The sequence below is a fragment of the Papilio machaon genome, chromosome 6 (genome assembly GCF_912999745.1).
Source record: "Papilio machaon chromosome 6, ilPapMach1.1, whole genome shotgun sequence".
NCBI lineage: Eukaryota > Metazoa > Arthropoda > Insecta > Lepidoptera > Papilionidae > Papilio > Papilio machaon.
This window is the reverse complement of record NC_059991.1, coordinates 845,349-862,013: the sequence shown is the minus strand read 5'-3', so window position 1 is coordinate 862,013 and position 16,665 is coordinate 845,349. Positions and strand designations below refer to the sequence as shown.

Here is a 16,665-nt window from a genome sequence, read left to right as displayed (position 1 = left end):
TAAAATCTACACATTCGTCAACAATCTCAGGCTGTCAGTCCACCACTGGACTTAGGACTTCCCTTGTAATTCTTTAATCTTACTAATTTTTAAAAATGTCAGTCTTAAAAACTCTTAATCTCTGCTGATGAGATGATAACTAAGTTACAAACTTCCTAATTTACGAATGAATTCACATAGAAATTAACTGTCGATTCGGCATTACTTTTGAAGTCATTTTAAAAATGTAATCTAAACATCTCTATCATTTGATAGATAAACATCTTAGTGACTTGTATTTATTAGTTTCTTCCCACCGACGCTTAATTCTAGTGTTGTTTATGATTCATTTTACTTTAATTATCTGTTACACGTCTTTGTTTAGATCTTTAAAACTTACTTCATATCCGACACAAGTTACGAGAATATCAAAGTTAGGTAAGTGTTAATTACTATCGTTGTGATATTGTTTTATGTAAATGTTTTAAGCCTCTCTCAGAGACGGTACGTCACCGAGCAAGCCCCTTAGTGTAGGTTTATTATACTAAATTTACACTAATATACTACAATATACAATACTAGCAGTTGCCCGCGACTTCGTCTGATCGAAATTAAAAAAGAAAATAGTATACCTTTCCAACAGTGCAAGAATTTTTTAAATTGATAACAGTACTTTCGTAGTCTATTCAATACAAACAAATAATAAAATTCTTTCATTGTATAATATTACAATAAACAAATATAACATTCAAAAGTCTACTTGAAAAAAATGAGACAAAGAGGAACATCTTGAAATAAAAAGCTAGCTAGTATTCATCGAAGACCTGAGTGGATAAACATTGTCATTTCAAAAAAAAGAAATTTTTTAAATAAAATCCAATTAGTTTCGTAGAAGTGAAATGTCTTCGATGAGCGGCCGTTAGAGCTTAATTGCAGAATAAAACTGCTGCTGAGGCGAAGAGACGTAATTAATCCGCACAAAAGAACCCGGATTGTCACTTCGACTGAAAAATATCCGCTGTCTGAGATAGAACCTTTACTTAGTTCAGTGGCTATTATTGGAATCTAATTGTTACAAGTTAGCCGCAAAAAGTCTCTTCGACATATTTAAATGTTAATTAAAAGCTTCAATAAATTAAGTATTCAAAGCATATTAAAAAACTTATAGGATACTTAAAGCTTATAGAGGAATAGCTAGCTTTTAATCTTACGGTAGAAACTCACCATTAACCTATTAATTAAGTATATTGATTAAGTATAACGTCTATTAATATTAAAATTACAGATAGATAAGATAATAACAGTTGAGTTTTAGCATCAAAAATTAAATGTATAATTAAAAAAGTTTATTAATTTCGATAGGTGCTGCAGATTATATTTAAAATTTATAGCTCTCAACATCGGTTCTCACCCTCGTCATAATAAAAGCCAAAATTATCCGCAGACAGAGGTCCCGCCTTATCTTACACCTGGCGTCTCATTTCGCGCCCCTAAAACTTGCTAAAGGGTTTAAAATTCTTTCATCTAGTGTTCAGTTTTATGATATTTGATATATCATGTTTTTAAAACCAACCTTATCGATGTTAGACGCTAGCATCTGTTGCACGAATGGGTCGGCTAGCCTGGTGAAATACCACGACCACACAGAAGATAGACGTGAAGTGGAAGCAATTCCGCGTTGCATATGATGATTGTGTGTGCCGGAGTCCTTTTAGTCCTCATTCCCTTCGCAACGTTATCTTACAAGGAAATGATGGAATGGGAAGTGTTTTGATATAAGATGCGACGCATGGGAAGGGCAAATATTCTCCTTCTGTGTGTCCCCTCCTTCGTCGAGTATAAGTACGCAACGCATCTGCAATTGCGAATGTCTCCGGAGAGCGATTACTTCGCAATTTCAGAAAATTCAGGTGGCTACTTGCTCGTTTGCCATATAACGAGTATAATACAATAAAAACAATCAACTCTCAATACCATGTTTCTACATATTATTTGTTTTGGAAAATGTAGATGAAAAAAAAAAAGATATTAGATAAGGTATGCAATATAAGAAAAATATTTCAGAAGAAGAAGATTTCGCTTATTTCTAAAGTGTATATTTATTGAATGTTATCTAGACTAAGTAGTTTAAATAATTTTAACAAAACTGATTGGATTTAAAACATCTACCCATCAGCATTCTAAGTATTATGAAAATAAAGCTGTTCTGTAATTGAACGTTAGCTATCCAATGTTGGCAAACTATCTTACATTGTTTTTCTTATCCGTCTTAACGCAACGTTATAAAGAGCTTGGTTGGAAGAAGGTATTTTAATTAAAATTGTTTCAGCTTGTCTATCAGAAGCGGCTTTATTGGTATTATCTATATACATAGCTATATTAAAATTGATCGTCTTATTTTGTACCGATCTATGAACATATATTGTGAAACAATCTTGAAGCTAGAGGTATCTAATTTAAAATACTAGGAGACTTTTTATACAATATTTTCAAGTACAGAGGGCCTAGCTCGATGATCCGTGAGAACGTTTTCGTAACCTTTTCGACAAAAATTGTATTAAAAATTGTGCAGCGCCCCCACAGAACATCAAGTACACCAACAAATCTCATACTCATTTTGACATCTTTTATCGATGATGTTACAGAGAGGCGTATCGCAAATATTCATGTTAGATCCTCTGTTGGGGACAACGATGAGATGATTAATTTACAGTGGGTTATAAATATAAACGTCTTGTTGTATAAACGAAAATGTTCAAAAAATACTTGCTAAGATTCTTAAAATAACAAAAAAAATGATTGGGTATCACATCTCAACAGTTTTCATCACCTACCATAATGCTGTATACACGGAGTACTTGCGAATGGATATGTTTCAATGTAAATGTTAGCATTCAATACAAATAAATTCCTTAAGCTTTCAGAATATTTTTTTAATGTAACAATAATAAATCACTTGCTACTTTTCGCAAATGTAAAATGTACATTTTTGTATAGATTCCATAGAGTTGTTGTGTCTTACATATTTTGACCTTTTTATTTAAAATACAATCAATTTTACTAATATGTGAATGTTTAGATGGATGGATAGATGGATGTTTGTTTGAAGGTATCTCCAGAACGGCTCAACGGATCTTGATGAAATTTGGCACAGATGTAGAGCATAGTCTGGAAGAACACATAGACTAACTAATAAAGTTTATTTTTACCACCGCTCGAACAGAGTCGCGGGCAACAGCTAGTTCTAATATACGTACATATATGTAGATTTGGTATTGTCAAAATATAACTTCAAAGAATTTTTACTTTGTTTTGTAAAGAGCAAAGAATTTTCGTTATTGATTATTCCGTATCGGGGAGTGACAAAAACAATAGACTTGTCCATTAATATAACCCATGTACAAGCCATGCTCTCCGCTGGTGGTCATTTTATCAGATAACATCTTTGTTTCTTGATTAATTGCGGCGCGTCTGATTACGGCGTGCGGTTAAAGTCTTCGACTTATCTATACAAGATCGTAGAGACAAAAATGTGTTTTAGATTAGGTGAGTGATCGTAAACATGTGTTGTTTGAACTCCGATTCAAATGTCCACTAAGTCTGTTATACAACATTCTCGATAGAACTTATATTTGATGTTCTCTAATATTTTTAATATTGGTCAGGATTTATTCATATTTTTATTACACAACTTCAAAATATAGGCTAGCAATTCAAATTTTTATCAACTAACCACTGAGGTAGAGAGATTACAGCTACTTAATGTTGATGTTTAAAACTGAAGTGTTGATTTAAATACTGTATAAAATCTGTGACAAAAATAAGCTTATCAGAATTGCACTTAACATAAAATACATCGTTAAAAAAAGTAGAAGCAACTTTCATTTTCCTGTACCAGCGAGTTTCGAATGCGATTTATCACTAACAAGAGTAATGACTTTAGTTTGAGCAGCCATAAAAATTGGTCCAATCAAGATGGTCCTACCCTCATTAAGCTCAGTGCACATCGACCATTCTTAAATTAACAATCGTGAAGCCGTTCGCATCATTCTCTCTTCGCCGTCGCCCACGCCTTTGTCCGAGCTATTTTTGTTAACGGCTTAAGCTATAAGAGATAGTGAAGGCATTTTTTTACGTCAATTTACTCTTATATTTTTTTAATGTTATATTCTTAATAAAGTCCGACGTTCTTACGGTGAAGGAAAACGTCGTGATGCAACCTGCACATATCTGAGAAGAGATTCAATGATATGTGTGAAGTCAACCAACCCGCACTTGGCCAGCGTGGTTGACTATGGCCTAGTCACCCCTAACTTGGGGGGGGGGGTAGGCTCCGAGCCTCTCAGTGGGGACGTATAGTGAGCTGATGATGATGATATTCTTAATGTGATTTTTTTTTTAATTTCTTTTCTTAATGTGAAAAAATCAAATTTATATGTCTATAATGGGGGAAAATTGCGAATCGAACGATACATCAATTGGGAGCTGTTAAGCCTTCATGAGATGACAATTGAACGAAGACATAAGCATACAAACATCTATACTATTTAAAAATATGTTTTATTTTCCAGTTAGTGGAGCAAAATTATAAAACTTGACATATCCACAAAGAAAATTCGAAAAAAAAAATCGCCAGATATTGGGATGTATTCCGCTTTCGCTTATAATTTGTACACTATTCTCATCATGTAAGGTAAGTCACGATCGGCCACCGGCCAAAAGGGACAATCGATAATATCGTTCCCGTTTCCCGTTTGACCTTAACTTGGACCTTACTGAGGTATTGGTCCGCGTTTGTTTTAACCATCGCCTCGCTCAATTTGTTCTTTACGAGGCTGTCGGCTATATCCCATATTTGGCAAAAGTTTAAGAATTTACATTATCTCTTGATATTTAATTTCACTGCTTTGTAAAGACTTATTCCTCGTCCACGTTTACGATAGATACGGATCTATTATGAAAATCATCTTTAATCGACATGCAGCGATATATTTCATGGTTTTGACAGCATTGTGATAAAAGTTAACAGTGGTAGATCCCGCAACAACAATATTTGTAGGGTGCCGAATTTTTTATGAAATAAAAAAAAAATTGTTACAAGTTTGGATAAAGAAAGATAATTCGATGTCTATGTGAATATTAAATTATAATTTTGAGTATTGTTACAGCCCAAAAACATAGTAACTAAATCATTTCACATACATTAAATCATGTTTGGGCAACTTCCGGACACCGGATATAGTACACCGCACTATTTAGTTGATGGATATTTTAATAAACATTAATAGTTCTGAATGTAATTTGAAAGCAAAGCAATTTTTGATAATATTAGCGATATCAAAGACAACTAAAAAGCTGATACATCTAATGAACAAGACTGTTGAAATGATAATGTATTTTACAGCAAAATTGACATCGCCTAAATTATAGACTCGTCCAGAAAAGACAAAAGAGGCGATATTAAATTAAGTGTTTATTGAATTTTCTTACTAAAATAATAAAGCGTTACTTTCATTTTTATTACATAAAATTCTTTATTCTCGTCGGGAAGTGTCGGGTACTGATGCGTAATTTGGACGTGAGCTGTTACCTTAAGACATGCGACACCAAATTAATTTGCCGTCCAACAAAAAGAGCCCTTACCAGTGAAAGGAAATAGTTGGGTCGCTTCGCCGGTGACCTTACAACGTCGCTTGATGAATTGACGCCCTTCCGCGCCCTCTGTCGTCATCGATAACGAGGTAGCTTCTGCCCTTTTGGTAGGGACGAGCCTTGCAGTAATCTGAAACTTGATTTCTTTTACATATAAAATCGGATTTCACTCAATCCTGATATAACTATAGGGTTTTTATTTACAATGGAAAATATACGTATAAAAACATATGAAATTATGTTTTTTGTTAATTTAAGAGTATCAAAAGCAAATTTCTTTTGTATTTTTTTTCTTATTTGCAATCTTTTTTCTTATTCTTCTAAGCCTCATCTGCAGTCTTTAAAACTTTAAGCAACTATGTGGAACGAGTAATTTTTTCAGAATTATTTCTCCATCAAGAGCCTTCTTTTTTTAAACAGACCTTAATTGATTTTATTGCTTACATGATAGAGATATTTGCAAACTTTACTAATAAATACAAAAGTTTTTTTAAATTCCAAATTAAAGAAAGTTGTCATTTAAAGTATTTTTGTTTTCATGAAGCACATCACTATTTTAGCCTTTTATTATTGAATGTTTCAACCCTTATGAGCATGAGAAGCCTCATAGAAGCACGCTAAGGAGGGTTGATGAAGTAAAGGTTGCGGTAGCGAGGTGAAAGATACAAATACTTATATACATTTTTCAATATACTACTGTGTACTATATAGTATATAGTATACTACTTTTAAAAGAAGTTAAAGCTTAGAGCTTTACCTGTAGAGACAGAGTCGTATTCAGATGACTTTAATATTAATTTGAGTGTTAATGACTAAAACTTTCACGATCTTAGTTACGTTGTGAGCTCACTAAGATTGGTGAACTATAAATATATAATATTTTACTGTCAGTTTTCTTGCAACAAACATTATGGGTAGTGGTTAGCGAGTACCAAAGTACTAACTCCAAAGGATCGAGTATTTTTTAAGAAGCTTGGATAAGTCTAACGATTTAATTAACTATACTATGACGTAAATACAATTAACACATTTAGTCACAGTTATAGTGGATGTTTAAAAACTCTAGTTGATGAGTGAAAAAAATATTAATCGAACAATAATCATTTGTAACAGAGTATATTTCTAGTTTTTTCTGGCAGGTAAAAAAGGGTGTAAAAAGTTATGGCCTGCAGCTTTATTTTTTTTAACAGCACCCGCTTTTGTTACGGCGGTATAATATATGGAAATGTAAGCTTTTAATGCTAGAATAGTGGAGCTTCACTGTTAGCAATTTATAAATTTGAACATGCTAGGCTGTTAGGTTTCTAAAAGTTTATTGTTTAATAAAAAAAAATCATTAAGGTAATATGTTAACCAAACGGATGGTTAACATATTACCTTAATGAATTTTTATTATAATTTTTGTTAAAGTCGAAGTACTAAATAAAAGTAATAATTTTCCCTTGTACTATCACTCGATATATTTTTTTGTAAGGGTTTACGATTTAATTTAGTTAAATTATTTCCTAAATGTTAAATAGTGTCAACTTTAAATTATGGTTATCGGTTTGAAACTACTAGTCATTTCGGAAAAATATCCAGCTTAGGCTAATAACATATTAAACATTACCTTAGTAGAAAAGCATTCATATAACTCCCGCTTACCGCTTATGTCTCCCGCTGTCACTCGCGCTCCACCCCGAGCGAATTAGTTACAGCTCAGTGACGTGTGAAGAATCAAACCGCCGTCAGTGTGCCCGCACCTGCTTAGTGAGTCCGCTACGCTCAATGGCTATCGGCCCGACCATTTACATGCAACTTGCCCGTATCATTGTGAACTCGCTTAACGATTTTGTCGCTTGTCAAATTGCTAGTTTCAACTTTGGTCTCGTCATGTAAAGTACGCGAGAGGAATTTCAATGTTTTAAATTCAAGAGTTACGTATAATTTGTTTGTTTTAACATGGACTCCGAAACGTGTCTGATTTGATATGGTATTGGTTTGACACGTAGTGAAAGAAGCGCAGTTACCCTTGAATATGAACGTGATCCTTTGTTACTAGTAACTAGGTGATCTCTTACTAATGATCATCCGTGGGTTTCTGAGACCAAAATAACCGTAAGAAAAATGTAAACCGTTAGAAAAAGTCAAAGATAATGACATGGGTGTCGATATGTTTTATACAGAGTTTTTGGTCTCAGAAACCAACGGTACATAATGTAAGGAGATTTTTTTTTATGTCTTTGAGACTAAGTTACTCAAGTTTATTATGTCAATGATGTGCATGTCTGAATATTATAATGGAATAAAACAAATTTCACACAGTTAAACATAATTTATTCAATATTATTTTAAGTATCACAGATCCATTTATTTTTAAAGTTCATCACGTTAACAAAAATATATATAAGTATAGTCTACAGCGGTGATGAGTCCCATTTACATAAACCTCGGTTAGTACATACATATACACTGTCTACTATTTGCAAACTGCGATACAATTATTTACAATCTATTTACCTTACACATAGATGGGAAATTTAGAACATAATCTAGGATTTCCTCTTGGAACTCTGTTGAGGTCGAGACTTCACTCAATACTTATCTCAGCGGCAGTGTAAGTTTAAGTTGAGAATTACATTAAAGTTATAAATAGGACAGTAAATGCATTCGAGTCAAGTCTTTCGATTGAGAGTGTGAAATGAGAAAGTATTAAAGTAATCCTAATTACATTAAGCTCTGAACAGTTGCATAGAATTTGAAACATTATTGCCAAACTATTTGGTGGCATCGCGAATTTGGCACGAACATCTAATTCTTGAGTTGCGTAAACAAAAGAAATGCACAAGCGAAGTAAACATGAACTTAGCAATACATTTTGATTACAAAGAACACTCAAACACTTATAAAAATTAACAAAATAACCATCTGTACACCAACGATTCATATGTTGGCATCTCTTTAAAAGACATTAGGCACTATTATTGCTACTATAATATAATTTATATATTTCGTCGCTTATCTACAGCTCGAGTAATATCTATACAAAATAATCTACCACGATTTTACAAAGTTAGGCCGCTGGCCTACGAAACTATTCTTTTCTCTAACAAAACATTTAAACTACGCTTAACTTTATCAACAAAACGTTCTTTAACTTTTTATTTAAACATGTCTATTCGATAGACTCCCTTTATAGTCTTTATAAATGGTTGCGGGTGGCGCTCGCACGACAGCGCTGGCGATTCATAACCACGAGGGGCGGGAGTGCAGCAGATCCGCAGCGTCGTGGCGGTCCATCTGGCGCAGAGCGGCGGCCAGCGCTCCTGTGGCGCCCGGCCCACGCTCGCGGCACTCCCACAGCTCGAGGATGGCCTCGGTGGGGGAACTCTTTGTGGCGAACCACGTCGTGTACCTGTCCACGCCGAGCCGCGCCGCCAGTGCGCGCCAGTCGTTGCCGCGCGCGTTCGGCGGGTCCAATATAGCGCACAACTGCCGTTTAATGCGAGCGCTCAACTTAAAAGGTCCTTCTCCTGCGCACTCGTTGACGCCTGTCTCACTGACGGTGACACTCCTTTTGGCGCTGCCCTCACTACCCTCCTCGCTCCGACACATCCGCGCCTCTATTAAGTTCTCGGTGATATTGAAGCTGCGTTGCGATTCCGCGCGGGGCGACCTGCCGCGCGGCGACCGGCTGCGGATGTCTTCCAGTGATATTCGGAACATTTGTTTGTAGGTCGGGTTGGTCCTTTGACATGCTGAAATACTAAAATCAATGCTGTCGCAGTCGTGAGTCCTCTCCAAAATAAAACTACAGTGCAGAGCGTTGTAGTTGGAACTCCATACGTGATTGAATGGTATTTCTTGATAGCCGAAGCCCGGCTTGGTTTTCCAGCCGGGGCTCACGTGCTCCATGTTCAGGCATAGGTTGGAGCCGCCATCCTGGAACAGCAGCGTCTTCGGTCGGTCAATGAGCACACCCCCCAACTTCTTCTCCTGCTCCTGGCAGTAGTAGGGCGCGCAAGGCGTGTCCTCGAATACATAAAGTCTGATGCTGTACTCGCAGGACGTTTCGTTGGGCACAGCAGGAGCGTAGATCGCTAGCTGCAGCGCTTTCACCGCCTTACCGTTAAAGCTCTCTCCGACCAAAACAAAAGTAGATAATATATCGGTAACTAGGAATATCTTGTCATTATCTAATTGAGTAAATACTGGAGTGTTGATAGTCTCCTGGCCGAGGCCGACGACTTTTTTCCATTGGGGCAAAGCGTTGTCCGATTTGGAATTATTATGGTCTATGGCGTAAAGGGATAGATTCCAGAAGCCGTGCTTGAGGCCGGCGCAGTGCGGGATCTGCAAGACGACGGACTTGTTGAGCTGTAGGCGCGGCGGGCCGCACTTCACCACGGGGCTCAGTTGCGTGATGCCTGCGGGTAAAGAAATCTTATTAAGAAAACGAACTGTGGATTGCGCGAGGAGTGCCTTCATTTCGCTCGAGGCCCGTCGGTCACTCTGCATAAATTACACCTCTCCAATTTTGTCGTATAATGATGCCCTCGGTTATGCCGGTATTTTATTTAAACTGAGCTCGTACACTCGTCGTTGCGTATTTGATCGAAATGGATCTATGCGTTTCCTTATCCGCAATTTACATAAAAAACTTTCGCTTTCGGGCAGAATTACTTGTAAAAAAAAAATCCGTATTTGTGAAAATTAAGGTTACAGTAATATGTTTTGATTATATTCACACAGTCACGTATAAAAACATAGTGGAAAAGTTTTGGGTTGAGGCGCATTTCGAAATTGATAAAATTACTACTAAAAAAAGTCAATAAACTTACCTTTGCCTACTCTAAATCTGTATCTGTCATCTTTGACGACGGCGACGTACATTTGCTCCCGGCGGCTCCTACCAAGAGCGCCCTCAGGTACGGAGAGCGCGACCGCGGCGGCCGGCAGCGCGAGCCGCGCGCCCGCTCCCGTCACACACAGCGACTGCGAGGTGGCCGAGTTCGAGACGAGTTCCGCTAGTTGCAGCGTCACGGACTCGTTCGCCGCGTCGTACATGGACCCGGCTGGAACAAAAGTTTTGATTAGTTGCAAAGCCAATTTGAAACTCATAGCGCTGCATTTCAAACTCTAGTGATTACCGCGGAGTAACATCTGTTGAGCAAAAAAACTATTCCATTCTAACAGCTAGCCAGTTTTTCAACTATGTTATCAAAATAAAGTTGCAACGTTAACTCACAGCTAGTGAAGCAACTGGAGACGGAATGTTCTGACTCGCTGTAGGGCTTGCTGTCGTACTCGTCGCTCTGGCCCTTGCTGGAAGCACAAGGTGTCACCTGCTGATCCACCGGGGACGCGTAGCTGTGCACAAAATTCACAGATAGAACCCGCTGATTAAGTTCGCACGTCGGACAGGAGAGTACACTGCTTATGGATGTGCCATATGTAATATCTTCTAATATTCTATATGTGCTTTGAAGAACAACATCGGTTGAAATTGCAACGCCAATGCATGCGACCTACTCGTATATGACACTTCCTTAGTTTTAGGAAAAAATACGTTTTTATTTTTATTGTACATTCTTCGAATAAACTTAGTTACCTATTAAAAATAAATTGTAACGGGTACCACCGTTATATTCATAAATATTATCACAACATTATCTTACTAATATTATAAATGTGAATGTTTGAATGTAGGGGTGAATGGATGGATGGATGCTTGGTAGCTCCTGAACGTCTATACAGATCTCGCTGAAATTTGGAATAGATGTAGAACATAACCTGGAAGCACACATAGTGTACTCATTAAGTTTCTTTTAATTCCACGCGGATGAAGTACAGGGTAACAGCTAATTCATAAATGTATACACATTGATATAGCTACTGTAAACCGCAGCGGTCGTTCACAGTTTCAACAGTGACATGGCACGTCGGTTATTGCGGTGTAAATATTAAAACCAAAAGCTCTATGTGGATTTACTTCGTCAACGAAAATTATTTAGTAAAATAACCTGCATTTATTATAACAACTTATTACAGTATTTTTCATAGGAATAGAAATAACACGAATATAGCTAAATTTAACTAACTTGTTTAGAAGTTATGACCGGTAGATAAGAACAGATTTGCTGTGCCCTTGAACTAAATCTCTATCGATCCACTTGGGTTCGACTCAGGTCTTATTGAGAACAAATTGGGACAGATATACAATAAAAGGGAACTCGGTCAATTTCACTTTATTACGGTATCAATTTGGCGTCAATATTTGGCTTATTTATTTTGCTGTCTCTCAACGTAACCCTCACAGCAGAGAAGTGGATTCTTTCATTGTTTTTTTAAAAGTATCTTTTTTTATTTCAGAAAATACAAATTGGTACATAACTGGTCTTGATAAATAAAAATTCAAACACAGAATGCTTTTATGGTATTGCCATATGAAATGCGACACTAGCGCCATAAACATTTAGGCATGGACCTATGGTAAAATCAACTTTTATTCGTGAATTTAGAATGACTTGAAACGTGTATATGAATATATTTGTTGTCTCTGTTTTTTCTTTTAAAAGAGAATGAGAGTTACGGCAATATTGTCGTAATACATGTATTACTACAGTGGAGACTCAATGTAAAATTAACCTGTTCGTGAGATGTGGTACGTCATAGTGATGCTCTGCCCTGGTATCTGGCGGCGGGTGCTCGTAGCGCGGCGGCCGGTGCTGCATCAAGTCCGGCGCAAGAGATAGCGACTGTTTCTCAACAGTTGGATACATCTCCGGTTGAAAATCTACACAAAAAGCGCAGTTGTAAAAATAAACAGCAATGGAAAGAATAATTTTCAATCGAGTAACAATATAGTACTGTCTTAATAGAAAATTGCGTATGTATATTTTAGCGCCAACATGAAATCAGAGCATTCTTAGCTTTATTATCATTTCCATTATTATTCAAATTTAGTGATGTATTCTTGTATTATTTATCTAAGCAAATAAATCATTATAAACAGCTTCCAACGAATTATTGCGATAGGCTTCCACTTCGTTATCATCCAAATTATGTGCACCAATTGATTGGTACCGAAGCAAATTGGATTATGTGAGCGATACTATTCGAATTAAATTATCCGGCCACCCAAATTATGCGAGATTAATTCAATTCTGTGGAAATCAACCAAAATTCACAATTTAACATTACATACATGTAGGCTCTTTTTTATATTTCAAAAGTAACATATTCCAAATAATTTCATCTAAGAACATTGGTTAGTATAATTTAATTCTTGTTTACGGTTCGTTTATCGTTCGGCTTACTTTGAATATTTTTGTCAAGTCTTATTTGCCAGTTAGTCATTAAGTGGTCACGAAGAGAGCACCTTTGATGTAGATTGATGGTGTGCTTATTTTTATTACATATCTGATGATTTTTCAATTTTTTTTACCTGTTCTGGTCATGGTATAAAGTGAGTGATCCCTGGTCTTCCTCTGTAGCAGCTTGTAAACAACAGCGGCTCCGGACAGGAACACGACAACAGCCACCGCGATCCCAATGTACAGGGGGATGTCGCTGTGAGCCGCTACTGTATAACAATACAGGATGTTATAATTTATTTTCACTAACACAAGATTCTTGCGAATTTAATTTAAAAGGGGTCGATCTTTTTTGATGTACGTATTTATTGCTTTATTAGAGTATACATTTGTTATTTTACTTGTTTCAACTAGGAATAAATTATAAATACAAACGTAAAATAAAAGCGCCAAAGCAAACTTGTCATAAAGTTTTCAAGTCTGTTGAACAAAAGCTAGCGTGTTATTTCAACGTTAGTTTACTAGCTCGCCTTAAGAAAAAAATGTTTCTTTTTTCCTCTAGAAAATTTTTCAGAGCCAACAAAGTCGAATAAATTGCAAACTGACTTCATCGAACTTTCTCGAAGCACTTTTCAACTGGAAATATAACGGCAACATCACTATCAGTGCATTAAAGTGAAGTAACAACAGCAGAGTGAATGATGATAAGAGATGTTGTCTAACACTATAAAACGCACCGCGTAATTGCTCGACACCTGTGATATGATAAGTTTTTAACGGTTTTACGAGTTTGACTATAAAATTTCAAATAGCCTTCGACAAAGATATACTATGCGTTTATAAAATTTTAATAGACTGTCTCTCTATAGTGCTAAGGTACAGTTTCCTGTGAACAGTTCCATTATTACTGCAAAGTTTGAAGATAGTTTTATGTTATACAAATGAAAACGAGCATTCAATTTCTGGCAGCGGTTCTTAATATTATTTATGTCATCGTGTCCCCAAGTTTACGATTCCCGCCGCGCATTTTAACGAGTGGGTTTCGTGTAATTATCCAACTTTAAAAGGAGTTGAAATTATGAAACGTTGGTTTTACTTTACGAACAATATAAATACGCGTAATGTTAGTGTTGTTACATAAAGATTTTTATCAACAATATTTGCTCATCATAGCTTGGTATGCTAACCAAAGTAACGTACTGTTATAACCCTTCACAGTATGGACGTATCGATTAATCAGCAATATATTGAAGACGAAGTTTTCCATTGTTGTAATAACTGTTGCAATATCTGTCATCAGCAGATATAGCTTTCTTTATAAGTAATTTATACAAATAATTCAGTCGATTGCTAGAGCTCGAGGTGACAACCCGGATTCGGAGACCATCTAAGTTTTCAATTAAAAAGTGTGTGGAAAAGTTTTGGGTTTTCTTTTTAAAAAGAACCCCAGCGCCGCCCGCAAAACAGTACTGATAAGTGTTTTATATATAATCCACTAAGAAACAATAACAGTCATGATTAAACATTTTGACATGCATGTTAAGAGTAAGTACTGAGCGATAACTTAGAGCCTAGAATCGAACTACGATAGGAGCGTAAAAGTGATTAAATACCAATAAATAAAAACTCCTTCAATATACGTACGATCCTGATGAGATCGTGTACCTGTCTCTCGAGGGCATGCTCGTCGAGTAACCGAAAAAACGAAAATAATCTCCAACGTCGTTCGGTCGCAATGAAGTCATCGTGCGCTCGATAAACCGATAACGATCGCTCGTTGTGAACGTAATTAAAACGGAGCTGGCGACACTGTACCTCGCAACCCTACATAACATATTATGATGCTGCCTGATGAGAAAATATCGTTATGTTGAATATAAATTAATTTCCTAAGCCCGTTAGAAAAGAGTAAAATAGGAATAGATTTAAGCATAAGAATCGTGTTGAAAAATCTGCAAAAAAATTATGGTACCACTACCAACGCGTACTGCGCTGGCGTAGTAGACTACATCCTCGCCCTCCCCTAACTTAGGTAAGCTCTGAGCTCATCTGTGGAGTTTATATGAACCACAAGTAATGGGTTGAAGACGATATTTCCAATTCAAGAAAAATGCCATTAAAATTAACGAGTACGAAGATATTATGTAATATTGGTCATTAAAATATTTATGTGAAACTAAGTTTAAATGTAACATTTATAAATGTAACATGTTACAGTAGGGTAATAACCTAATAAAATTTACGAGTTCTAGAGACTTAAGTATTAAGTACACAAGTCGGTAAATCTCTTTACATTGAGTGCGCTACGACATGGAATTAAATGAAAACATTGTTTATTTGAAAACTACTATTTTACTTACGTTTCATACAAACTTTAATATCTGTACAATTAATCTTTTAGTTAATGTTTCAATTAAAATTTATTAATTTTATAGAATTAAACAATTTATAATTACTGTAACTTGAAGCGAAAATAATCCCTTTTTTTGTTTGTTAGGTAAGTAAGAAATCACAAATTCTTAGATCTAAGTTCTGTTATCGTTGGGGTTTCAAGTCTTGCTATAAGTCTGGTATAAAAATAAAAAAGCAATGAAATTTTTAGTAACTGTCCGCAACCTCCTATCAAATTTGATAGCGGGTTCGTATCCAGCACAAGACGTATGCGGTGGCGCAACGCCGCTGTAAAATGTAAGGCGCGCCTATAAATCTTCGATATAAATAATTCTCAAGTCCCCGTTCGTTTTATTATCGAACGATGTTTGTAATTCAATAAATCATTTAACATCCGCTACTTCGTGCCGTGCGTTACGCGGAACCTCGTAAACGTAAACGTGAATATAAGGGTATTAATTCGCGCACGATACGTACTGAAGCTTAACGGATTACGCACGGGTCGGGGTATTTACGGGGACAGACTTAAAACGGTCCAAATATACTCACTATTTTAATCCTCTCCAATCTTCAAAGTACCGTGTTTAAGAGCTAAAGTAGTAGGAATAATGGCAAATTGTATTGAAGGCTAGCTAGTTAGTAAAGTAGTTTAAAAATCTAGTATTTGTTAACAGTTAATTCTAACCAAAAGAACGAAACAATCTATCATATTGGATGTCATGAATTTAATTAAACAGAAAACTTTAGTTGTAACCAAGCTAGACTTTAGTTGTAAACACTAAACGATATGTAAAAAAATTGGTGTTTTATTGAAAACGCTTAACAATTTAAACTCCATAAATATTCTCCAACGACCCCTAAGCAGTATTGTTGAAATTTGTACTCTGCAAACATTTGTCAGTGCCAGCCGTACATCCGAGTCCGTTGCAGTGAGATTGCAGATACGAAATCCAATCGAAATATACAAACCCTTGTCGCGTTGGCCATAACGTGGTAGGAGGCCTTTCCGAATTAAATTCTACAATACCTCGGATACGGGAATGTCGCTCTTAATGTCTTTTAACTTAATGGTTATAGCCGTGTGCTACGTTAGACGGGATATGTGGATGGAGTTTGCGATCACCCGCTGCGTTCACTCGGCGAAATCACAACAAATCATTCACGGAGCCCACCTTCGATAATGAGAACTGCATCGCGTATAAATCCCCTTCCCCTTACTTATTTTGTTTGTTATGGCCTCTATAAAAAGTCAAGTTCTTGACAGATGTTATTACTAGAACTTGTATAGTGTTTATCACCATTTGAACGACTTGAGCCTGAATATAAAAAGAGATCAGATACTTTTTCC

At 36.2% G+C, this 16,665-nt stretch overlaps 1 protein-coding gene across 2 annotated transcripts in view; it reads right to left on the bottom strand.

The window, feature by feature from the left end:
* Positions 1-7,987: 7,987 nt before the first annotated feature.
* Positions 7,988-16,665, bottom strand: part of LOC106710984 (netrin receptor UNC5C) — a 90,863-nt gene continuing 82,185 nt past the window's right edge. For both annotated transcript variants that reach the window (XM_045678265.1, XM_045678264.1), the window contains exons 8-12: positions 13,058-13,195; positions 12,259-12,406; positions 10,859-10,980; positions 10,452-10,685; positions 7,988-10,037 (exon numbers count right to left, since the gene is read on the bottom strand). In XM_045678265.1, the coding sequence (XP_045534221.1) occupies positions 8,857-10,037; positions 10,452-10,685; positions 10,859-10,980; positions 12,259-12,406; positions 13,058-13,195 (1,823 nt within the window). In that variant the 3' untranslated portion in view covers positions 7,988-8,856. The remainder of the gene's footprint in view (positions 10,038-10,451; positions 10,686-10,858; positions 10,981-12,258; positions 12,407-13,057; positions 13,196-16,665) is intronic.